Genomic DNA, 26,459 nt, shown 5'->3' with positions numbered 1-26,459 from the left:
GAAGCAGGGATTGAGGGATACGACAATGGATAATGATTCAAATTTTTGCTTATTATTATACGGGGTAAAATATTATAAACACCTTTTCACGGATATAAAAAATATAAGATTAAAACCAGTTTTTTTAGCCCCAAGATGCCAAAGACACGGGCTAAAAAACTGGTTTTAATCATATGGTTGTACATTTTTATATTCGTAGAAAGATGGCTATAATACGATGCTAGACATAATTTCCAGTATGGCTGAGAACCGTTTATAATTGACCGGATGTTAATCGATTTTGAAGCGATACTAGAAAAGATTTTATATCAATTAATATGACATTGTCTATCCCCCTAACCCCTGAATTGTATTTAAATATGAAAGTAAAAAAGGAAAGTTTTTATCCAATCAACATTACAATAATGACCTTTTAGTAATAGCAAAGCTATTGTGCACGTCTTTTCTGTTTGTCAAATAAAATTAATTGTATTCTAAATGTAAAGGGTAGGTAGGCGTTTTTCAATAAAAGTTTACAAGTGAACATTGATTTTTTATAGGTTATACATTTTAAGTTAGAGTTGCTGCACTTATGTAAACGAAAATCGATATAGGAAAAGATAAGGTCTAATGCATTTTTCAAAGGAATAAGAAGGGGATAGGCCAATGGATGATAATTATTTTTTTATTAATTTCTTTAGAGGAACGATCTATTATTAATACTTAGCCGTCCATAGATTTTAGTAAAAGAATAGAGGAAACAGGTGTTGAATAACTTTATGTAACTGGATTATACATCTATACTTTTATTGTCTATAGGAGGAAAGCAAACATCAATATATTGTTTTAAAATCAGAGAAAAAGATAATTTTACATCCTATTCACCTATCCCTTAGTCCATAATTACATCAGGTAATTGGTGTTATTTTTCCTAAAAAAGTTTAATAATAAATTGAAATATTTCCCCTTTTGAAAGTTTTCTTCTGCTTTTGAAAACTTTAAATTGGAGCAAAGAAATTTAAAATAGACTTTAAATTGTATATTTCTTCCTTTTTCCAAATAAAATTAAGATTTTTACCTAAGAATTTTTTGCATTCATATTAGTTGAAAAAAGCTAGACAAAGAAATTTTTATTTTTTTCAAACTTTGAACAAGAAGTTTCTGCCTGTTGTTAAAGAGATAACAGTGAGGATTAAGTTCAACAATAGCGAAGCTTTTCAGTATAAAAATACTTAGTTTAGAGCTACATGTAATCGTACTACGTAGACATGAAATAGTAGAGGTTTAGGTAAGATAGACAAACACTATAACTTATAAAATAGCTTTGCAAAAATAAAACTATAGACAGTAGTGTTTTATTACAAACCTGTTGTTAATAAATACAAAACCTAGAGTAGCTACACTCTGAAAGAACTATGGGCAGTAGTGTATAAATACGTAACATACTTGTTGTCATGTACTTTTCTTTCATTACAAGTTACACAATTATATTTTTTATTGCTCTTTCTATCTTGCAATTGTATTTGCTTTGCAATTTCGAGACTAGGTGGCCACATTTTAAGATTCCTTTTTGATTTCATAACAAAGTTTTCTTTTTAAATGAATGGAAAAAAAGTTTATTTTTGTTTTCTAAATATCTTAGTAGATTGTGCTCTTTAGGGGAGTTTCTTGCACACTAGTCATTTGATTATTTTCGCGGAATATTTGAATGTAGAATGGGGGGACGGGTAAAGACATTTTTATTAAAAAATACTTTTTCTAAAAAGTGCTTAAATGGTTAAATGAATGTTATGAATTTGAATCACAAACAATCAGACGGATGTGACCAAAGACTAACTCTAAGTTATAGATTAGCTCCTCAACTAAAAAGATATTTATATAATTAAGAAATATATAGATAAAGCGTATGGCACCCCATATATTAATCCAAGTTTTATGGGTTGCATTTTAGTGATAAGAAGATGATAACATTATATCATCACTTTCTCTCTCTCCAAAAAATATAGTTGCAATTTATTATCATTCATTAGAAAAATGTAAAAAAAATCAAGGGTGACATAATTCTTAATAGCAAAACTAAACATATCAGAAAAAGGGACAAAACAGAATACCTTTAATTGTTTATCAAAGTACTTAAAAGTTGAACATGTTTTGATTTAATTAATTACCTTTTATTTCTAACGTGATGTCTTATTGTCATAGGAAAAACCATTTTAAAACTCAAATACATAAGCAAATTATATTTTCTTAAATTCCATTAACGTTTCAATAGACGTACGGACATACTGTAGTTAAGAAAAAATATGTGTTTATAAATAACTTTTAAAGCTACTAAACTATTATTTTGCAATAATGTCAATTTAAGATTGAAGATTGTTGCAAACAAAATCAATTTGCCCATAGAGACACAACAAATAGTACATTTTTATTAGCGAAGCTACCCTGAAAGGCTTTTGGACCTCTCTTCCCTATTTATATAATTTGGGTATAGTCCCTTTGGTGACAACGCCTCTTAGTCGTATTTTCAGAGTAGATTTTCTTCAATTTCTAGCCCCTGCGGGGGGCTCTAACTCTGCGGGGCAACTAACTAACCTAACATAACCTAAAGAAACCTATCAAAACCTACAGTGAAAATACGACGAAACGCCTCTTAAGAGGCGTTGTCACGAAAGGGACTATACCCCATTATTCTTATTTTACTGATTTTTATTTCATTGTGAATAATCAAAATCGAGTAAAATAATTATAGTTTATTCATTAAATATAATATAAATTGTCTTACATAATTAATCATCCTTGTCTTGCATAAAGAAAAAAAGATTGGAATGTATTGAATCATTCTTCTGAAAGAATCTGTAATTTCAAAGAAAAAAGGGGTTGACTTTTTATAGAAAGAAAATAGATTTCATTATCTAATTGCAGAGCAGGGCTCAGCAGCCGCAACCTCACGGCAATGTTTCTGCAGTCTGGCGGCTGGAAAATAAAAAATATATAATCCTTAACGGCTTTTTTATCTATATTTTCTGTAATTTTGTAAAGTTATTAATGTGTAATTTTATAGTTTAGCTGCTGCTAAGATTAGCGGCTGCCGAGCTGCAATGTTGCATAGAACTGCCGCAGGCTAATCAAATCAATATTGGGCACAACAAATGATTTTTTTCTCTAGTGTATGACAGAAATAAAAAGGAGATTGATTGCTGTAGGGTAGGATTAACAGATTATGTCGCCCTTTTGGGGTTTAGAAGTCTAAATTTACAAACTCTTATTTGAAACATAGATAAAAAAAATTAGTGGATTATAATGTTTTGGGTCTTTTCATTGTTCAGACAATAAAAAACTAGATCTATAAATTTTACAGGCCTTTCATAGTTTGAAATAAAATATAACAGGTAATTTGTTAAAATTTGAAGAATTGTATCATAATCAAATTTTAATGGTTTAATTAATCTATATTGTCTTTAATACAAGTGGCCTTGATTGACATATTATCAAATTATTATTACATTAATACCCAACATAATAGTGTAATCATAATTACTATTATAAACTTGCATATACTTGTTGTTAAACTTGTATTCTTATGTTGATTTGGATTAGGTCACTATGTGATAATTAGTGTCTGTCTGTCTTAGCTGTGGCTTATCTGTCTATATATGGAAGTCTCACGCCTCAAAACTAAATTCACTTTCAACGTGTCTCTTGTTGTTCAGAATCAGCTACTATGCTACTAAAAATGGAATTAGACACCAATCATTTTTGATGTGTGTGTGCTGTTTGACCTTCAAAAAGGTGTAAAGTATTTTATTTGATTTAACTTTAAGGTTCTTAATTAATATTCATGTGCATGATAATTCCTTTGACAAAAAGGCATTTGAACCACAACCCAAAAATTTCCAGCTTCTGCTGATTATAACTTATTTCTTACTACTTTGAAGGTAAAAATGGTTTATTAAATGAATGTTTTAAATATTTATATTAATATTATTTACCAGCGTAAATGGATTTCAAATTTATATGTTCATTCTTTTCTAAAAGATAGCAGTAATAATGGATGTAGAAAGTACGTGGATATTGTGTCAGGGAAAAAATGTCGTCAATTTAGATTGCTATGATGGATTATTTGTCAGTTCGTTTATCCAGTAGGAGGTGAGGGGATGGAAGTGGGGAATCGTTAATTTAGCCCTTATTAGGGAACATGAAAATTTGGTGTTGTTATATCCAAGTAATAATATATCCAGTATTGCAGTGTTGCCATAATATCTGTCTTGGGATAAGGGCCAATTCCCTTCAAATTGATTAAATTTATCTCAATTTTACGGAGAAGAATCAGTTAGCTCCAGATTAAGATCTTTGCCTTATATGGAATTTAATTTTCGTATTAGCAGGGATGAGTATTCTTATTAATTAAATTTATACAATTTAAGGTGGGATAATGTTTTATATTCGTCTGTCTTACCGTTAATAAAAGTATCTCTAATTTCCAAGATTATTCTAGGATGAGTTATTCAACTATTTTAGATTGTATCTATTTAACTTTACTGTCAAATGGATAGTTGCACGAAATTCATTTGAACTTAATTTAGTGAACCGCTTATTTTTTCCTAGTTATTGGGTTAAACTACATTTATATGGCATATATTTGAAAGAATTTCAATTTTCTGCCACAAAGTTTTTAAAATATCAAGACTTGAAAATCGTCTTTTTGTGATATATGCAATATAAAAAGACGTTTTCAAGTCTTCATATTTTAAAAACTACGTGGTAGAAAATAGGAATTCTTTTAAATATATGCCTTATAGATGTAGTTTAACCAATCAATCAGAAAAAAATATGCGGTTCACAAAATTAAGTTTAAATGCATTTCGTGGAACTACCCCTTTGATAATGTATTTATTATAACTAAAGTAAATTTACTAAGATTTATTCATAGACATCCAAGGAGTGATGGGGTGTTATCCCCCCTCAAGCTTTGATACCCCTCAATTTTCTCCCCTTAAAATAAAAAATAATACATTAGATTACCCAACTTAAACCTTTGGAACCCTCATTTTACCCCCTTAAAATAAAAAGCTTGGAAGTCCCTGGATTTATTTTTTTCACCAAAGATATTGTTAGCTTATTAGTTCTGTTAATTTTACTTAATGATAAGATATTTCATTTACGAAAGAGGGATTTAAGCACACAAACTATATTCAAATAGCTGAATAACACTCTCCATTGCAGGTTGTGGGTTGCTTTATTGATTATTGGGAGGCAACCCAGACTGATCAATTGCTGCATTTTTATAGTTCAACATAAAAAGATTACACCCCTGCAGATTATGCAGTTAGGCAGTTAACAACCAATTTCTTATATTTATTGATAAATTTTCCACTCAGAGACATACTTTGATTAACCCCACCCAAAAAACAAAGGTAAATATATCTTACTTTTAAAACCTTATAATGATGACACACAAAATTACCCCTTCCATAAACTACAATTAGTGGTTGGAACGTTTGGACACTTAACTAATGAATCAAAATTCAATGACAGTCCCCAAATTTGTAAAGCCAACGAATAAGAAAAGACTATTATATAACTATGGGTACTAGTGCAATAAACAGCACAATGTCCCCTCATAAAATCGCATTTTGACAAATTTCGCTTTTTAATATTAGAAACTATAATGGACACAATTATTCTTGGTTATTAATTCAAAGATAACAATTGTTCTGCTGCCCAACTATTATGGATTATACGTGATAAGCATATTAAAACAATCATCCTACTATCATTCAAATCTGAAAATTCAATTTTATATCTTAATAATACAGTCCTCAATAAAAAGAAATGAATATTTGGATCAGTTTTGATTAATATTTATTTAAAATATTTTTAATTATTCATTTCATTTCTTAAAATTTGAAAATGCATTGCTTTCTTTCATAATAATACTTTTCAAATATTATTAACTGTCAATGGATTTAGTATTACTTGGATCTTACACCAATGAATTATCATGTACTCTAATAAAGTGAAACTTGTAGCTGGCTAAAATAATGACAAACCTAACCCAAACCTGTAACCTATCCCCTCCTCTTACTACTGGATGAACAAACTGACCAATAAGTAATGTCCATGTTAGCAACATAAATTGACGATAATGTTTCCCCTGTCATAATAACCATGTATATTATATTTATTTTACTGACTGACATTTCTGCGCTGCGTATGAACCTACTTTTTCTTGTTTTTTTAATGCGTATTTTTAAAATGTTTTCTATTTTATAAAGTGCACTATGAATGGCTTTAGTTTTAATAAATCGTTTCCTCGACACATATAATCGATGTTGCTTTTTCTACGTGGAGTTTTAAGGCGTAGATGGCTTTCCTTTATCACATAATATATATTTTAACATTCTAGAATGCATTAACATAGACATATATTTGCCAGCGGAGCTACTCATAATTTAAATAATACCCTTGATAGCACACTAACAAGGATGATAACATCCATAAGTAGTGAAGCATTTAAAGATCAGAAAGAATGAAAAAAGTGTTTTTTTGGGTGGATAAAAAGAATAAAATCAAAGGAATTTGCTACTGATTATAGATATCGTCCATGTTAAAAAATGTAAATAAAATTGCACTAAAATAATAATATAGCTAAATATGATATTGAAAAATGACCTAAATTGACAACAACAATCAGTGCCTGCCTTGCTATGCAGTAAGTAAAAAGAACCTAAATAATATGAGTCATGCCTGTGTATATTTGGATATAGCTGATAAATTTATATTTTGGCAGGAATTTGTCGATTCAGCACATGATTTCTTTACGAAATATATTTATTCACTATATAAAGTTTACCTAGGATACACAAACTACTTAAATTTGATGGAATCACCGATATTCTATAATTAGGTTCTGTCAGTCTGTATGCCCAAGTAACTTTTGAATACAAATAACTGTTTTTAAATTAATACTTAATATCATTAGTTTTAAGAAAAATGACAATTTTTAAAAATCTTTTATTTAATTCAAAACCAACCAAAGAAATCTACCAAAATGAAATTGATTATATTATATCATAAATAGAATAAATTAAGATAGATAGCTCTATTAGTAATGTATTCAACTTAATTCTCCAACTCCAAAATAGGAAAGGCTTAACGATTACAAATTATCATAGGTATCAAAACTTTTACATCTCATTTTTCGGAGGTTTCCCTGAAAGTGAACTGAAACCTCCAACCCCTTTAAAAAATATTAAAAACAATTTATGTGTTACAACGTAGGGAAAGGTAATTGAAAAATACTCCCTCTCCCCTCCCTTTGTTAAAAAAAGGATGGTTTCATTGCTTAAGAGGCACATTGAGGGAAATCACCCATTTTTCTAAATTCGTCTCAGCTTGACTTTTTGCTTTTGTACCAGAATTGCATAAAAGTTATGCTAATTAGTCCTAGGGCAAAATTAAATTAGTTAATTTAATATTTCTTAGTATTATTTCTTTTTGTGTGCAGCTCAAAATTAGGGTTTTCATGCATTTAAAAAAAGGCATATCAATGTTACATTTTTCACTAATTTAAAAATATTATCATTAATTCCCAATGATGAAAAATTTATTTACATTGGTATTATCAGTGTTCGAATAACTCTCTTTGTTGAAGAAGACGATTTAATTGTTTGTCAGTCTTAGCCGTTTTACAGCTTATTTTTCTATGGTATTTGTACTCATAAACATATGAACCGTTACTTTGTTATATTTCATAAGGCATATCTTTGCGTGAGACTAATATTGTTCAATTCTACCTTCTTTGTGTTAAAATTGTAGAATTGAGTGTTTAAAATATATGATTTTGTGAGTGTTTAAGTCATTATAAGATGCACAAAAGGTCATGATTTTGACACTAAGTGTTACAGAGCAGAGGAATTAGTTTGGTTCTAATTATAACCTCACAAAAGACGATTAAGGAACCATAAAACAACACCACTTATTAGCCCAGCCCTTCTTAGTTCATGTTAATATTTTAAAAATTTCGCCCCTAGCATAAAAGGGCGTGGAACGTTTAATTGGTTATTTAAGCCTTTCTAAAAAAACGTCTTGATTTTAAACGACTTGGCTTGATTGAGCATTCAAAATTAAGCTGCGATTGTGTTTCTTTCGGCTAGAATATTGGTTACGGCTGCTAATCGATACAAAAAAACTTAACTGAACGATTCGATTTCTTTCTTAACATATCTAGGATCAAGGCGAGGCTTTCTTTAAATTTGTATCATATGTTGTTTAAATCTAAATAACATTTGTGAGAGGAAGATATAGCTAGTAAGGTGCTTGGTTAGTTAATAATTTCATGCGAGGCTTCATTAAAATTTCCATAATTAATACACAAACCCATTTATTTTATTTGCTAGGCAATGAAATATGCACTGAGAATACCCTGTTAAACGTTTTAGCTGTTACTGACATCATAACAACATGAATTACGCCTTATAGTCGACATTAGTAAATTCAATACTAATAAATTAGTAATTGTAAAGAAAATGTTAGATATGACTAAATACTTGATATAGACCATGACAATTTTATATTAAAACAACAATGCTTATAGTTATAAGTTTAAACGGGGAGATTCTTGAAAGTGTTTAAATAAATGCACTAACGTATAAGTAGTCGAAATCATAAATCAACGAGAAACTTGAAACTTCGTCGGTAGATTTTTTTTCAAAAATATGATTTACTCGGCTACTATTTAAGATAGACTCAAGTTTTTTTTGTGTAGATTCCTACTATATATCTATGTATGTTTTTCTTTCGTTCTGTGATTAGCTACTTCGTGATCTTTTTCAAAAAAGACTTTTCAACCCTCTCAAATCAATAATTTAATATTTGAAATAGTCTAATAATTATTATAAATGTTGAAAGGTTGCAGCTTTAATGATTATAGACATGCCAAAATAATGATATTGCACCTAGACATGACTAGTTCAAAGTTAAATATTTATGGCAATGCTCCTATTAGGATAATATTTAAGGAAGTCTGTATTTTGAAACATTATCATGATCAGGATGCACAAAAGTACCAAAAGTCTGACTTAAAAACGTTGACTTTACTGCTTGCCTGTAGATAATTTTATTCTACAATTCTTAAAATCTTGAATTGCGTTAAAATGTTAATTCTTCCGTTTCCTGTTTGTACTGTTTCAGCGCTTTGTGTTGCAATGATCGCGGATTTTTTTGCAAATTTGTTTTTTGCAACTTTAATCCTTGTTATAACATAATAAACTTTATTTTCTTGGTTGTTCTCTTCTTCTACAAGTTACTTAAAAAATTTACAAGGATGATGATATGATATGATGACATCATGCATAATTAGAGAGACATGAGAATAGAAGGTCAAAATGAGCTATTTAGAAGATACTAAATCAAATTCAGAATACTTGCTAGTAGTTTAATACATAGATCTCTAATGGCATCAGAGAAAATAACCTTTTATTATTACAATATCTTACGGACATAGACGTAGAATTATAATAGTCTAAGCTGCAAAAAAAAAATATGGTATATCTTTTCATCAACAATTTACCATATTATAAAAGAGACTAAAAGCAAAAAATTGTCCTAAGTTACCTCCATTTTAAAAAGTAATTCCAACGAATGTATGGTATTCATGGACGTGATATAATTTAAACTAGCATGAATATGCTAAAATATCTACCATTAATACTCACAATTGCAGGGTACGGCAGCCGTGGGTCCTTAATCAGCATTTTAAAAATTCCATTAATTTTTTGTTGTTAATGCAATCGAAAATTAAGGCTTATAAAATAAAAATATAGTCTAAGCTGAACCGGTAGTTTCAATTTTTTCAATAATTCGCAGTCAAACCGCGTAAAAAATTAGCGGCTGTAGCGTCCTAAATAATTAAAGGAGAGTAGGAGTCACATTAAAAGGCGTAGAAATGAGACTCTTTTTTGTCGGAGAGTCCATTAAAGATTGTATTTTTGGTGTATAACGAGAATTATAGCATTTATTTCATTTGATAATGGACCCGCCCTTTGAAAGATAATTGACTTATCGAACAAAAGATTATCTATCAAATAAACGAACAAAATATAAACCAAATATTTAAAAAAAATTAAATATAAAAAAGTAGATTAAAATTTTTTAAATAAAATGTTGGGAAGAGGGGGGGGGGATTATTACACAGACAAAGTCTAAAATGACTCGGTACTCATAATTACATTAAAGACACTCCGAAACAGAAACTTTTCGAGAAGCTTTGCAGTTAGAAAAAATATGTAATAAGCAAATGGAAAAAACATTCCTTCAAATCAAATTGATTGAAATGCTAATAATTTTTCAGGTGAAATATGTTGACCGTAACAGCCCAATGACAAGTTCACCGCGGGTCATAGACTTTCAAGATTCAACCTTTGAGGAGGAGGAGTCACAACAGAATACATCCAGGTAAACAAAACTTCACAGTTAGTTACACAAAAGAAAGGCCTTGTTTTGTGAATGATAACGTTTTTCAGTGTTTTTACATAAAGTACCCTGTTACTAGAAATAGAAAATAATAAAGGGTTAATTAGTTTTTCCTTTTTTTTTTCTTCTTGTATTAGTACATGTTAGGTTAGATTATATTGAATAAAAGTATGGTTCAAAATCTTTTTTATAACTAAAGGTCTTTCATAAGTATTTCTTACAGGTTATAAAATTTAGATTGTAAAACCTTTATCGTAAAATCTCATCCAACAAAGATGTACAAAAATAAAATTTGTATGGAAATTCAAAACATATTTTTTATTTTTTATTCTATTTAAAATTCACTTCCTTTGAGATAATGATGTTCTCAAAAAGAATTAATTCTATTTCTGTATTCTGTATATATTTGCTCTACATTCTCAGGATGGGATAGGATAATATTAGATATTTTAATGTACAATCTTTGTTTCTCCTACATATTTTTAAAGGCATTTCACCCTTAACAAATCTATTTGGAAGGGGGGGGGGGTAAATTTATCTTAATTGTTTTAACCTGCTTATTTACATTATAATTTACATTATAAATTAGATTTCTTTCGGATAAAGAAATACTGTATCAATATTAATGAATCTTTTCCCAATCTTCCAAGTTTGAAGAGTTTACGACTTATCTTTCATTGTCTTATCCCCGCTTCCTTGGCATATTTTATATGATCAAATATCCTTTTTTATCCTGAATATTGATGACGATAGAAAAGAAAAGTCAACAAGGATAGTGTTACATAGTTGCCAAAATCATACCATAATTGGCCTTGTTTTTCTGGAAGGCGCATGATTTTTACCTTTTATACCAATTTTTAAGCTTTCTCTGAGTTTGAAGATTGTATGTGTCAGAAAATTAATTTCTAGAAATTTTATGTAGTTTGTATGTCTGTACACGAAAGAAAGAATTTTTACTTTATTCTAAAAGGCTTTTATCAAAACTAATCTTGTTACTACATAGTCTATGCTAAGTAATAAATAACCTTAGTGAAAAAGGATTGGATTCCACATCTTATTGAACACATTTTGCATGTTAAAAATGTTTGCATTTATCATGCCTTGACTTGGCATGCACAGTTTCTAAGAATTTCATGGTTACCCAATTTTAATTTATCCCTGCCACACAATCCTTCCTATTTTCTTCCTCTTTATCAATTTCCACAAGGGGTCGATATCCCAGTCGTAATCTATTTTTTAAACCGCAGACGTAGTATTCCTATCATACTTTACAGTCTGCTAATAAGCTGCCTTATTTTAATGAAATGCACACATTTCCTCAAAAATACCTTAATACGGCCACTGCTGAAGTGCCGCAGTCATCCACCAATTCCAATCTTACAGCTGCCAAATTTGCTCAATTGCATCTAAAGATTGGCAGCTGAATAGCCCTCTAAATTTTACTTAAAAGTTTTCCCTTTATAATTATCTGAACATAAATTCTTAGAATGAAAGGGAAAGCTTATAAAAATTCATTATCATCAAAGGTATGCGCAGCGCACACCATATATGCACATTCTTCACATGGAAAGGGTAACCATATTCAAAGATTTAAATCATTTTATCTTTTTGAAATGTAATTCAACGTATTTTCGAAAATATTCGCCAAGTTTTACAAACATTCCCAATAACCACATTAGTAATTTATATAAGGGAAGATGTTTTTTTTAATTTATGAGAGTAATAAATAGGCATGATTAGATTAGCAAATTTGCGTATTTGAATCCCTTTAGATCATACCTTTCATTTGCTTATTTTCCTTTTTAATTAATTCGAGTCCTTAAAAATCTACGAATATTTGTCTTTGTTCGTACATTTTCTCGTATACAATGCATACATGCATTATCCCAAATGAGGCAAATAAGGCATTCAAGCAATGTATTGAATATGGCATACGACTAATTGGCAAAGTTATTTAGTCACTTTTAATTTCAATTGAAATTAGTACAATAATACCAATTATTAGATATTATTATCTTTAGTATGATGGCTTCTATTTATATAAAGGATGTTCGTTTGTTTGTCCTGATACAATAGATAAAATATCTTAAGCTTTCATGTTTTTATATATTTTACACTGCTTTCAATTAAATGAGTTATAAAACTACAGGGATTCAGTGATTTATTATATCAATTGCTAAATTGACTTTTATTACTACGCTACACCAGGACATAATTAACATTGTTTTAAAAAATTAATTTTGAGATTTCTCTATTCTAAAAATTTCATATACCCCCTTTATAGAGAAGTGAAATGAATTAATTTTAAATTTAAAAACAAATTCAGAAGCATAATTAAATTTAAACTGTACATTTTGATAATAAATGAAAGAGAAAGCTCAATAAGAATTTAGCAAAAGGAATTTTTATTATAAAAATTTAACCTTCACTTAAATTTAGTTGCACTATTTTCAGCTTATAGGAATATTACATAAAAATTTCCCCTAATTCAGGGAGGAAGTGAGTAGGTAAATGGATAATTAATTTAATCCTAAACCTAATTTTATGTTTTTGGGGAAGGATCATTGGAGGAGCGGGCTTACAAATACAAATTGGGGCATATGATGGTCAAAACTTAACCTGATTTGTAAAAATTAAGGGCGCGAAGCGGCAAAATGTTTGTTTTGGTTTGCAAGTTAATTTTATAAAATTTTAATAGTGAGGCGAGGAGGGTTGAATTCTAATTTGTTTTTAGATACCTATTTTTTTTAAAATAAAGCAAAAATTATTTAATCAACTATCCTATCCTTTTATCCCTGCCATGAATATCTGGAATTTGACGTACATTTCATTTACTTTCCTTGCTAGCTACATTCTTTAAATAGTTTAACTATCTCTCCCTCTCTTCTATGTATACATGTTTTTACAAAATTTGGGTTATTTTGAAGTCTATTTCATAAAAATACATAACTTAGAAGTTTTTACTTCAATTTTTAAGTATCCTTAATAACCCAAACAAAGCGTTTGAATGATAACATTTTTAAAACATATTATTTCAAAACTACGCAGATTCTTTTCAACTTTTAAATGTACTAGACTAAATTAAATCTATCAAAAAAATAGAGGTTAGAGATTATTTCTTAAATTTCTTAAAAAGCCCCTGATAAACTAACCCTTAAAGTTTTATTAATGATATAATTTTTTATCTATCTATTCACTTCCTCGTATCTGTAAAACATTCTGATAAAATACAAAGTTGATAAAAAGTTTTCCCCTCTTCTATTTTCACACTTATATTTTCAATTGATTCAATTGCCCTACATTCTTTTTTAGGAAGAAGCTTTACTAGAATTAGTTTATGTTCTGCCATATTGTGAAGTTGTGTTCTAGACATAGCCCATTGATTTCAAACATCATTATTTTTTGAAATTTCAGATCAAATATATTTTTATTTCTTTTAAATTATTCATGACGTTTTGTAAATAGAAAGGTTTTATATTGATACTGAGTTTCTTTTTTTTGGTATGTTTTCGTCCTTGTTTCATTAAATATTCTAACACTTGCGATGACATGTGGATTATTTTCACAAAACATTATTATTAGATAAATAAGCAATTGAATATATGCATAATAAGGATGACTACATCCATTAATAACACAGTGCACAAATTTCTATATTAACAAAAGTCAAATAAACTTACAGATAATACAGAAAGTTGTAAAGCAGGTTCTGATTTCAGCAATCTACCTAAAATAGAAACTTAGAAAATCCCATTACCCCTGTAGATAATTTTACCATAAAAATAAGCTGTCATTCTTGAAAAGTCATTGAATAAATATCATTTTCCGCCTAGCCGCGTACTGACGGACGGACAGACAAAGTGTAGCATTATTTCTAAAAATGATACTTATCAATATATCATCAATACATCATGCATTAAAACATTTAACCTTGGATAATTCTATTTTCATTCAAGAACAAAACATTTTTATTAGGTTTAACTAATATAAAAATACACTTGTTTAAATAAAAGTTGATCATATGATCATATAATAGTACAATTTTTTAAATCTTTATCCATAGTTGAAAAACAAACTTAAATCCAGGCCGTCATAACAATTGGAAATAAGTACAGCTAAACCTTTTATTTAATAACCTTTGTCAATAGGGATTCACTTTTATTTGTTTATATACAGATTTCTATTTTTTTTTTATAATTTCAGTGAGAACGAGGGATGGGAGAATCCTTTCCAACCCGAGGGTCCTGTCAGTCACGACGCAGATCTAATCCTGCGCCTGTGGAAGGGCGGCAACCTGCCACCTCAGGACCTAGACACAGCCATCAGCCAGCTGCAGGCGGAGGAGGAACGTGCTAAGCAGGAGGCAGAACGGCTAGCAGCCGCCGAGGCGGAAAGGCTGGCGACTGAGGCGGCTAAACTGGAGGCAGAGGAGAGGGCAAAGGCTGATAAGGAGGCGGAGAGTAAGGATAAGGTTTCTGATGGTACTTCTAATGGCGGTCATAACCAGAACAGGTAAAAAAATTTTAGTTGTCAATTTAAATAGCCAAAGATTCTTCTACAAAAACAAAATAATTTTAAAATACTTTTGATAAACTGTTTGGACTTTTAATCTATATTTTCTTATTTTTCAGAGGTCATCCGACATCATTGGTCAACATTGACAAACAGAAACACAAGAACTTATTGAAGAAACACTGCAGCCTCATGTAGACAGCTTTCACACCTCGGAAAAGCGGCCTTAACAACGCCCCCCACCTCGCTACTTTGGATGTTAAATTTTTTTGTTAAAAAAAGACTTAAAAAAGAGTTAATAACAAATTCTGTGAATATTGTATTAATTACTGGCCTCACAAAAAAAGTTAAAAGTTTTCACCTTTTGATAACAAAAACCAAAAAGTGTAAAACGAGCTCCAAGAATTGAAAGGGAGAAAAAGGCGTGAAATTTTTGAGAAAAAGTGAAAAAAAAACTTGTGCCTGTTTGTGCATGACTTCAGCCCAGTGAAATTTTAAATGTGAAAATTAAATAAAAACATCAGTCAATGTGTGCGTAATATATGTGTGGGTGTGTGTAAAAGTAAGTGAGTAGATGTGCGTAAACCGTGAAAAAAAGTGCGTAACTTTGTTACTCAACGTAACATGGCAAAATTGGTGGAACACGTTCTATTTTTGCAAAGACTAATGGTGCATGCTGAAAAACAAATATTTCTAAATAGTTATGACAAGGGCAAACATTTTTTTATAGTAGGGACTACAGTTCATTTCAAATTCTTGTTTATAAGTTTAAAATTTGCATCTGTTAATGATTTGCTTATAAGAAAGATTTTCATAATAGTTTTTAAAAATGTAAAATAATTATCGTGAAAAATCTTAACATATACGCGCCTTGTTCATTAGCCCATATATTTGAAGGCTAGGCCATCAATTATTGTTTAAGTCAGTGAATAATGATTAGAGAAAGAAATAGTCATGTTTAAGTTTTTAAGTATGGGCTAGCATGTCATTACGGAGCGTCATTTTTCTTTTAACATTTCAATTCAAGTAAATTTTAATGGATTTTTACATATTTAGCAAACAGAATGGCTTTCTTTCAAATCTTTTACAAATATTTATTTCAATGAATTACATAATAAGCAGTTACTGAAAACTGAAAAGGTTCTTTATTTCCATTTTTGTAACAAAAAAATGAAAAAATATTTTCTTTATCTGTTTGTGTTTAGCGGTACCTTCTTGCTCTAAAAATAAATTTCGTGAATTCATTTTACCCTAGGGCTCGGCAGCTGTGCATAAGCCGCCAATTTAAACCCATATGGATGCTTAAAAAAATACTGAACGTGCAAAATTGTCATTTAAAGAGCTGGTTTACAAAAAAATGTAAAGCAACTTTCCATGCGGGGCTTACTACTGAGCCCTGCTTTTTTTGTTGCATGCTTTTCATCAGATCTATTTGGAAACAAATTATAAATGAAAAAAAGGTGTCACACGAAAATTGCAAGAAAGAAAAAAAGAAAGAATAAGAATAGAGATTGCGGTTTAGATTTAAAAAAAATAAAAAAAAAATTAGTTGCAAATTTGCAAGTACATATTATGCTTTGCTTGCTTGTTTAGAGTTGAAATAACAAATTAGCTCTTTAGTAAATCAACAAAAAATCCATCTAACTTTGTAGGAGTCCATTACAATTACAAATAAGGAAAAGGGTTGTAGTATTTATTTTCAAAATAAGCTTTACAATTCTTTTAGGTTAACATATCTAATCATTAGTGATTATTTATTTAATTTTAATACTTTTAGGGACTTTTGTAAAAAAAAATAAGTTTATGATTTCTTTTTTTCCTAAGAACGCAAATGAATTATTTGTTTAACGTTTCTATTTTTCCCCAATTCCGCCACTCTTGAGTGAGAGACCGAACAGCCCTTGAAAACTTTATTATATCCCTCTCCACAGAATAATCAAGTTTACACACTAAGCCCCCAATAATTATAATTTCTAGACGAAAGTTTTAATGACTTGTTGGTAAGTTTGGAGCCGGAGCTAAGCCTATTTGTTTACATTTTCTCGGCTGGTTGCCTCTTCAAAATTAGGGGGTGAAGGGTAGGCAATATATTTATTCATATTATAGCATAAAATTGGTCGAAGAAACAAAACAATTTAAAATTTTAAGGTTTTTATTTCATTGCTGAAAGCAATTGAAATAAAAATCCACATTGATCTTTAACCAAATAAGAAATGGATAATGATAATTGGATTTTAAGAATTAACCAAAAGAAAAGTTATTGAGGCATTTTGAATTTTGATTATTAAATATAATTTGTATATATCTATTCTAAAAGGTGTAAAAATCGGGGGAAATTAAATAAACACAAAAAGTTAATTATCCATATCCAATAAATTTTCAGAATGTGTGTCCTCAGCCAATAGCTGGAGGACAGGAAACTTATAATGATATTATTGCGTGGTGGACAAATAATTCTAATGTCATCACTTTCAAAACTAAATAATAAAAACTTATCTAATCAATCTCCTCTGGTTTCGTCACAATAATAATTACTATTATTTTTCCAATAAACCAACGCCAATACTTTTACAATTATGGACAAACAAGGGCCTCAAAAATTGACATTTGTGTTGGTCGATAAAATTCTCATAATTAATGTAACACCTATAATTAGAAGCATAGCCGCTCTATAATTAGGATTATGTTCGCAAGTCTGTATGTCTAAAAGTCACTCAATAAACTATAATAACACATTATATACAATTCTCAACAGTAATTGTGCAGTCAAGTTTTAAATCTTTAATTTAAGTGTACACAAATTTACCCTTCTAATGGATACAATTTTCCTTGTTTTATAATGAAACACTTGAATTAGACGGGAAATGCAGAGAAAAATATTAAAGAAAGCCAGGCCATGGAAATTTTTAATACTTGATTAATGATGGATTGTTAAGTCAATAATTTTCATTCGCCTGATTAATGGGTTTTTCAAATGAAATATGGTTATTCTAATATTTACTTAAAGTCTCGAGGTTTATAACTAATTATCGGTAATAATAGGTTTTCAAACATTCTAGACTTGTTATTATAGGAACAATTTCAAGTAAGACCTTATGGTTATAAAACTTTTTAAGACGCAATTCAAATAAGACACAAGAACAATGTTTACCCATTCCAAAAGTTTTAGAATAAAAAGGTTTTATGTAGCTGTCCAACAGCCAAAACACTTTTATGGCGTAACAAGCATCTTAGCCAGAATAAAATTCAGACACCTATCTTTAAGATAATCTTACATTAAGCTGTTTAATACCGTTTTTCTCCTTTTTTTCTTTATTTATAGAGTTGCTTCGTATCAAGAAATTTACGTCATAAATAAAAAAGTATAGGTTTGTCACAAGCCTATACAGTACATACATAAATGAGGTTTAATATGTTAGTATATAATGGCCGTTGCAGCCACAAAATGACGACAGTAAATGGATTTTTCCACACCTTTCATAATTCAATGTTTCTGAGGTAAATGACATTTAAGCCATACTTAACATTAAACATTAAGTACATTCAGGAATTATTTTTTTATGGTAAAAATAATTTCATGTAAATTATTTATGATTTAAAAGCAGTGCTCTTGATTTTAATTAAATGTTAATTTAGATTAGGCCTTGTTATTGCTTATTTGTAAAAATTCAAATGCTAGAATTCTAGTTAAAAACTCACTATACTTTCTGAAATTGTATTAATACCAATTGTTTTGTTGTAGTCATTGAGTAGAAATTGTTTAGAAATTTAGTTATTGTATAATATATCATTTTTGGTGTATAATTTATTGTTATAGTCATTCATTTACAATTGTTTTTTTTATAAAATTAATTATATCAAATTTTGAAAAACAATCATGGTTTTATAAATTTTTGGTCTTGTTTAAAATGAATGTAAGTTGATGAAAACCTTCTTATGATTTTGTTTGGGCATTTTAAGTTGAAAAAAATATTTCATTCAGAAAAAAATAATAGAATTTTCATTAAATGAATTTTCACTTTTTAATCACTAGGTACTAAGTTAGCACTAAAATATTAAAAACAAAAAAAAATTAACTTTTCAATGTTATAGTTTATAGGTGTAAGAAAATACTATTTTTATTCATGTTTACATACATACACAATAACTACATATATATACATACATTATTATTATATATTTGATGTAATCAATATTCCTATATAATAACTACTCAAGTATTATTTGTTATAATTTGGAGCAAACTTGTTATATACAGTCATGGTTTTAAGCTATCTTTATAAACTTATATTGGCTGAATTTAAAGTTTGCTTCTTTTATTCATTTAACTTAACTTTTTAATATTAAAATAAACTACTCTATTTTATCAATTATCAATATAAAATAAGTCCATATTACCTTTAAATTAAAAATTGTACATCAACTCAATCTATTTAAATCTCCATGCAAAAATTAAGTTGGCTGTAATTATTATCAGATATGTACTGTTGTACTAAAAATTTGCAATTATTTTTGCACTTTAAGAATGCTAGTCATTTTAAAAGCCTTTGAAAAAATGTCAAGTTAATTTTTGCATGGTTATCTAAATTTGTTTTACAAGTCTTTTAATCCTTTTAAATTTTGGGAACTTTTCATTTAAATCTTTGACTGCCATTGCTAATCTTTTAAGTATAAAATTAAAAAAAAAACTGGTATGCATATTCAAAGCAGTTGATAGTGCCTATTAAAAAATATAAATACAAATGACCAGTGATAGGCTAGTATACATTGTAATTGACCAATGGTAAAATTTATTCTGGACTCTCATTGGTTATTTATCATGTATGACCTAATTTTTTAATAGGCACTATCAACTGCTTCTGCATATTGAGACAAAGATTTAAGTGTGGAGTGTTACCCACCTGGTTTGGTGGCTGTAAATAGTGCCCTAGCAAAATGGGGATAGATGTCAATGCTTTTTGCCTACCTTTTCTATTGACCTCAGGAAATGCCCTATACCCATCTCTTATTTCCCTCATCCCTTCTCTTTCCCTCTACTATGACGTCAATAGAATAGGTAGACCAAAAGCAGTGACATCTATCCCCATTTTGGTAGGGCACTATAGACTGCTACCTTGGTTTGTATCGGTGACCACTGTATTTGCTCCTGGCTGTGATATATTATTATTATGGAAATAAATTTTAAACATTTTAGACATTCTTTATTATTTTGTTTTGCAGAAATATTTTGCGACCAGTGTCTGTTTGTACGTTTGTTCAATATAATTAGGAACGAAGACTTGCAATTCCAATAAAATTAAATATGTACCTGAATTTCTATTTTCACCTTTAAGATAATAGCCATCGGCCAACCTTTTTATTGCTAAATCCTTGTTTTAATCCATTAACCTTTCAAATCTGCGATCATACAATTTTAATGGTCAACTAAAGAACATTTTATTTCTTATTCATTATTTATTATTGGGCTAAAAACTTTAAATTTCCCAGGCTTGCCTAGGTGTTAATGTTATAAAGGAATAAGAATATGTAAGACATAAAAACTCCTAGGCTAATATCCTATTAAAATTATTATAAATATATATTTTCTGGAGTTTAAGATTTCGATAACTACTGAACCGATTTAGATCTTCATTTTATGGAAGCTTTGTACAGACCCCGGGACGGTTTTAGGATATCTAATTTTCGATTAATGTTTTGGGATGGTTTTAATAAAATATTGTTGCTTTCCCTACATCATTTAAGCAGAGCCCTAGATGCTCAAGACGCAGCCACTGGTTGACTATATGTAATCAAATGTGGCTAGGAATCGAATAAGTCACCCTTGAGACCATTAACTAAACATAATACAGTTCAAAAGTCAATGGGATCAAATGATGTTAAATAAATAGAAATAACGAGACTTATTCATCAAGACATTTGACAGTAAGGGCCAATTAAAAGATGTAAATCCTGATTCTTATATGTCATAGTTTTAGTAGCAATAATACTCTAAATCTCATGCTGTCTGTCTCAGTTTGTTCAGGGAAGTTTATTCTTTGGTTATTATGTGAGATTTTTAAGATTTTCCTAACGCACTTTTGTCGGGTTATTTCTTAGCTTGTTTATTTAATTTGTATTTTAATTTCTGATTTAAGCTGCATATATATGTATAATGTCATCCTTGTTTACTTGTTGTAACTTATTTAAATATTACAATGGGAGATTGATATGCATATGAGAAATCTTGTATATAAAGTAGACAAGTTTTTCCTTTTCACGGATAAATTTTGGCATTTTTAAAGTAAGAGTCTAAGGATAGATTTACACTATTTTACTCTCCCTCCCCCTCAAAAAGAGCCTCTAGACGATAGGGGCGCAGCCCGTTGTAAGAAAAATATAATGATTTCTTTCTCTGTACCCTATAACATACAAATCGATATATTATTACATGGATGTTGCACCAGATTTTCATGTACTCTAATAAATGATGCTCGCAGCGGGATAAAATAACGATACCCCAATTACCTCATTACCTCCTACTGGATGAACGAACAGACCAATAAATGAGGCCCATATTAGCAAGCTAAATATAATAAGCTGTCCACGTATATCCTATATCCATTAACATACACTGCAACACTTACACATGTGTAAAAATTAGAAATGGAGAAAATGAATAAGTTGTCAGAAATCCGTTATTCAATATAATTTATTATTCACATGTTATAATTCACATTCAATATGCATGGCTTCATTTCAAGCTTATATTAAATAAGACAATGCTGGCAACATCCAAGACAACATGAGTAAAAAATCAATGATATTCGAACCTTTATTCGGCACTGACTAAGTATTATCTTTTTACAAAGAATGCAAAAAATCTGACTTTATAAGATTCAAAAATATTTTTCCTTAAAAGTGTAAAACATTTTTTAGTAAGAGATTTATTATTAGCTTAATTTATTTCAGTACAATTACAAATAACATGAAATAAACAATAATATTTTGGATTTTTTTATAATATAAATACAGTAAAAAAATAATATGTATAATATTTTGTTTGTTTTCAATTGTTATTGGAAAAATAAACATTTTATAGGTTTGAAAGTAAGTAATATTATCTTTATATTGAAAAAGAAAATTAAAAAATTCAGAAGCAATGTTAATATATGAAGAAGAGTTTTCCTAAATTTTTAATGTCAAATTGGGCAACAAAAAGTGTTTGAGAGTAGCAATTATTTCAGTCTATTTTTTTTATAGTTTCGTCCTTGCTAGATTTCAATGCTCTGTCTTTGGCTACTATAATGGTAATTTAAATTTGAAGAAAACTGAGGATAAATGAAAGAGTAGCTACGCTACAAGAAAACCAAATATAATTATATAGGTAAACCTAAAGCTTGTTTTATATGTATAGTATACACATATCTATATAATTTATCGATAAAGCATAAAGGAGGCATCAGCCGTGCAAAATCCTAATTTCCAATATATGCATTAGACCTGATCAGTATTGAGATTATCAGTTTATCTACGTAGATTTGTTAGTTATTAGATTAGTTATATGGGGTACTAAGTGTAATATAAAACCTCAGTTAATAAGCACAAATTAAAACGCCTTATGACCGAAGTATTATAAATGACGTCATAATAGAATAGTCGATTAATCGGGAATAGTCCCTTTAGCCGTATTTTTTAAATGGCTTTTTATAGGTTATTTTAGGTTAAATTGGGAAAGGTTATTGCCCCACAGGGTTAGGCAATTGGCCCCGCAGGGTTAGAGCCCCCAGCAGGGGCTAGAAATAGGAGAAAAGCTACTGTGAAAAATACGAAGAATCGCCCCTTAAGGTGCGTTGCCACGAAATGGACTATACCCGATTATTCTAATACCACGTCATACGAGATTGTTTGGCCAAATTTTTAAAATTTATCCCGTTCTTTATAGGCACTATAAAGAGCTTCCTAATGACCCAGTAAAAATATATAAAGATTCTAAGATGGTTATTCTTATTCCTTATAAGCAACATTTTATTAAGAAAATGAATTATTGAACAGTTCTAGTGTGCATAATGCATTATTACCTATAATTATTGATTACATTCATGTAGGTAGAGCTAGGGATCATACTGCCATAATTTTGCATAATTTTAAATGCAAAGGTTATTAAACTTTCAATACATGCATTTTTAAAACCAAAAATATTGTTCGATGCATTTTTTTATTCAAAAAAGAAATTCTCTTTAATTTTTTATTTTAAGCAATGCTTTTCTATTACTATAACCTAACGGCGTTGGTCACTCTCAGGCATTTGGCAGTTATTTTCAGTATAAAAGAATCATATGATGGATATGATGCTTGAACTATGATTTGTTAAAACAGCCCATAAGTTTTTAAAGAATTTTGAAATAATATTAAGGTTGGGATAGGATTAGTTATGTTCTTTATAATTCTAGTTTCTTTATCTAAATTATACTTATTCATGAAAACCTGCTTTAATTGATTTTATATGAATTTTACAGTTTTGCCTGAAGGCTTAATCAAATTTTGATTGCATTGAAACTACAACAAGAACAATTGTATTAAATAAAAGCATTGCTTAGTTTAAACAGAACTGTGGACTCCTTCTATTCTCTTTCTATCCTATCACATATGCAATCATATCGATGGTTTTTCTTTGCTAATTTTTTTTTAAATTGACAAATTTTCACAAAACACCAGGGATTTTGTATGTAATTTGTTCCCGAAGTTTTATAAACACGGTTTCTCATGGTTAGCGGAAAAACTACGAACACTTTTCATTAAATCTTGATAGGTTGGTTTTTTGGCATTGTTTAACTTTTCAACCAATAATTTGATCTATAGAATGGGCAATTTTATTTATCATTATTGGGAATAAACATCAATTTAACGACCAGCAAAATACCAACTTTTTAAAACAAATTCCTTCCGTATTTTTCCTGTTAAAAAAAACAACAAATTCCTGCAATAGTGAATTTGTTTAAAATATAATTTTGGTCCCACCCATAAAGATTTGCAGTTTAGATGCACGAACAAGGTATTAGGCATCAGTGAAAAGCAATGGTTTTGTCTCGATTATATATTTTACTGACCAAATGGGAGATACGGAAAGTGTCATATGCGTCATCATAAAAATACCTCTAAATCCATCTCTTTTTTTAGGGGTTTCCTTTCAAACTTCTCCTCTTATTCTTCCTTTTTAGACGTATTTTTATGACGTCACACATGATACTTTCCGTATCTACACCAAATGTTACCGTAATATATATTTCTTAAGGTTGAATTTGTTGACTATCCTTTATCCCTGGTTATAAATGCAGCCACTGTTTAATGATATGATGCATACAACCACACCATTTCCAGACATTTTTAAAAAGCAAAGCTTTTATATAACTATGGTAGTACCATAATTCCGCAAAATTTAGCTCTTATCGTTAATTTAAGTATAGCGATTGCAAATGATTCTTGTAATAGTTAGGTATAATTTAGGCAGGGTAGCGACTCTCGATACCAAAAAGTCATTTTTAAATGCTATAATTATCCCATTAATCTGGAATAACTATTCCCAGGACAACAAGGTCCAATGTCATGAGCGTAGCTTCTCTATTATGAAGTCCTAAAAATATGAGTTTATCCCCAAACAGAATCTATTTTTTTTTAGCAATTTACAAATAATCATGTTCGATTCTGACACTCTACAAGTGTTAATAGTTCTTCGTCCTATCTTTTTTTGAGCTTCGCTTTTATGAATAATGTTTTACTTATTTTTTTGGAATAAATATGTTTTCACTTTTAACTTGTAAAGTAAGCTTGTGTTTGTACAATAAAATCTAATAAATAGGAAGAGTAAGAAATGCCTTGGCTCAAGACAGGCGCAACTCATAATCTTGCACAGCTAGGACTTCCAGATCAAAGTCTTGCAATCAAGGGGTTTGTTAACTGAAATAAATTAGACAGATAGTGCATTAATCAGGTATATTATGTTGATATAATATCAGCATGACAGATTAACGTGGAGAAAGTATGTGTGTGTGTGTGTGTGTGTGTGTATGGGTGTGTACTAGCATGTTAAAACCTTCTTAACATATGCACAAGATTTTGCAGAGTTGCAACAAGAATATTAATTACAAGTATCACTTTTCTTAAAAGCTTAAATAAAACATTTTGTACACTGTCATACGACTAAATAGTATAAAAATTCGAATGCAGGCCAATTCGATATTTTACACGTCCCTCTATTACTTTTTTTAACTTACATATTATGTGTACAAGTCGGTAATAGTACTAGTAAATTTATTACAGGTTATTTTTATTTACTTACATTGAAAACAGTTTTGTTTGTCCAAGAGGGGGGGGGGGGAGCAAATGCCCTGGATAAGAAAAATTGTATTAATATTGTAATTTTTATCTCGTGGAAAAAATTCTTGGAAAATTGTCTGTAATACGATGCTATACATGATTTTTCAGTATAAATTAGTACCGGTTTAATTCAGTGGATATCAATCTGTTTTGAAATAAATTTCCCATAGTTGCAATGCACAGACGTGGTGAAAACCAGAATAGATACATTTACACTCTGCTATGTCTAGAGAATTCAGGGTTGTAATGGATAGGTAGATACTACAGTGTTCAAAATTGAAATTATTGCGAGAAAAAAATCAAGTTGTGGTTGACCAATAAAATGTACGAACTTAGGCATATTAAAATCATTCCACAATTGTATTAGCGGAAAAAAACCATACTAAATATGATTTGTGGTGATTAATTAATTAAAAGCCCTGACCATTTGCAATGTAAAGCCACGCAAAAAGAAAATACAAGCTTTTTTAGACAACACACTTTATTTACATATTCCTACATCTGAGAGAAAAGTTTAAAAAGAAGAAAAATTGTTAAATGCATAAAAAAGCAGCAGCGCCTCTGGCCATAGTAGCGTGTTAATGCATAACCAACAATGGGGAAATTATGAAGCAAAGCTTTTCCAAAATTAGGGCAGTTCTGTATTAAGGAAACTAGCTTTGTAATATTTTTTGAATTTCTAAATTGAACATAATTTATTTTCTGCCTGTTTTAGAGCCAAAATTATTTAATTTCGTAATGCTTATTATTACAGTTAAGAGCTTTGCTTTTAATATTTTTTATAATAAAGTAAAAAATGATTTGATTTTTGGCATTGTTTTTATAGATTTATTGTTTCTTGTGTTATTGAATTTTTACCATGGAATGCGAGAGTTTCTCCTTTTTTCAGTTGCGAAGTTTCTATAAAAGTCATGGCATTGCTTCGGTCGGTAATTTTTTTTTTTTACAATATTAATTACCTTTTTATAAAAAAAAAGATATGCTGTTGCAGATCTATCATTCGTTTAAAATTATAATTTTTGGCTTTTCATAGAGTAGGAAGTCCATTAAGCTAATGAGGTAAGCCCATCCACTATATAGTTTATTCTTAGTGATAACAGACACTTTAATTTTATTGTAGCTGCGCCAATAAAAAGAAATAA

General features: G+C 29.4%; 3 protein-coding genes across 3 annotated transcripts in view; all 3 read left to right on the top strand.

Moving 5' to 3' along the window:
• Window positions 1–19,035, top strand: part of LOC145323800 (uncharacterized) — a 62,439-nt gene extending 43,404 nt beyond the window's left edge. The window contains exons 4-6 of the mRNA XM_080166359.1: window positions 10,331–10,434; window positions 14,656–14,964; window positions 15,084–19,035. Coding sequence (XP_080022485.1) covers window positions 10,331–10,434; window positions 14,656–14,964; window positions 15,084–15,162 — 492 coding nt within the window. The 3' untranslated portion in view covers window positions 15,163–19,035. The remainder of the gene's footprint in view (window positions 1–10,330; window positions 10,435–14,655; window positions 14,965–15,083) is intronic.
• Alg7 (Alg7 dolichyl-phosphate N-acetylglucosaminephosphotransferase) overlaps window positions 1–26,459 on the top strand; it is a 570,179-nt gene that overhangs the window by 186,688 nt on the left and 357,032 nt on the right. The gene's annotated exons all lie outside the window — the stretch shown is intronic.
• The window catches only part of LOC145331062 (uncharacterized), a 557,608-nt gene that overhangs the window by 186,695 nt on the left and 344,454 nt on the right, over window positions 1–26,459 (top strand). The gene's annotated exons all lie outside the window — the stretch shown is intronic.

This window comes from Acartia tonsa, chromosome 1 (genome assembly GCF_053477335.1).
Source record: "Acartia tonsa isolate MP-2025a chromosome 1, ASM5347733v1, whole genome shotgun sequence".
Taxonomy (NCBI): domain Eukaryota; kingdom Metazoa; phylum Arthropoda; class Copepoda; order Calanoida; family Acartiidae; genus Acartia; species Acartia tonsa.
The sequence above is the reverse complement of the archived record's forward strand: the minus strand, read 5'-3'. Positions and strand labels throughout refer to the sequence as shown.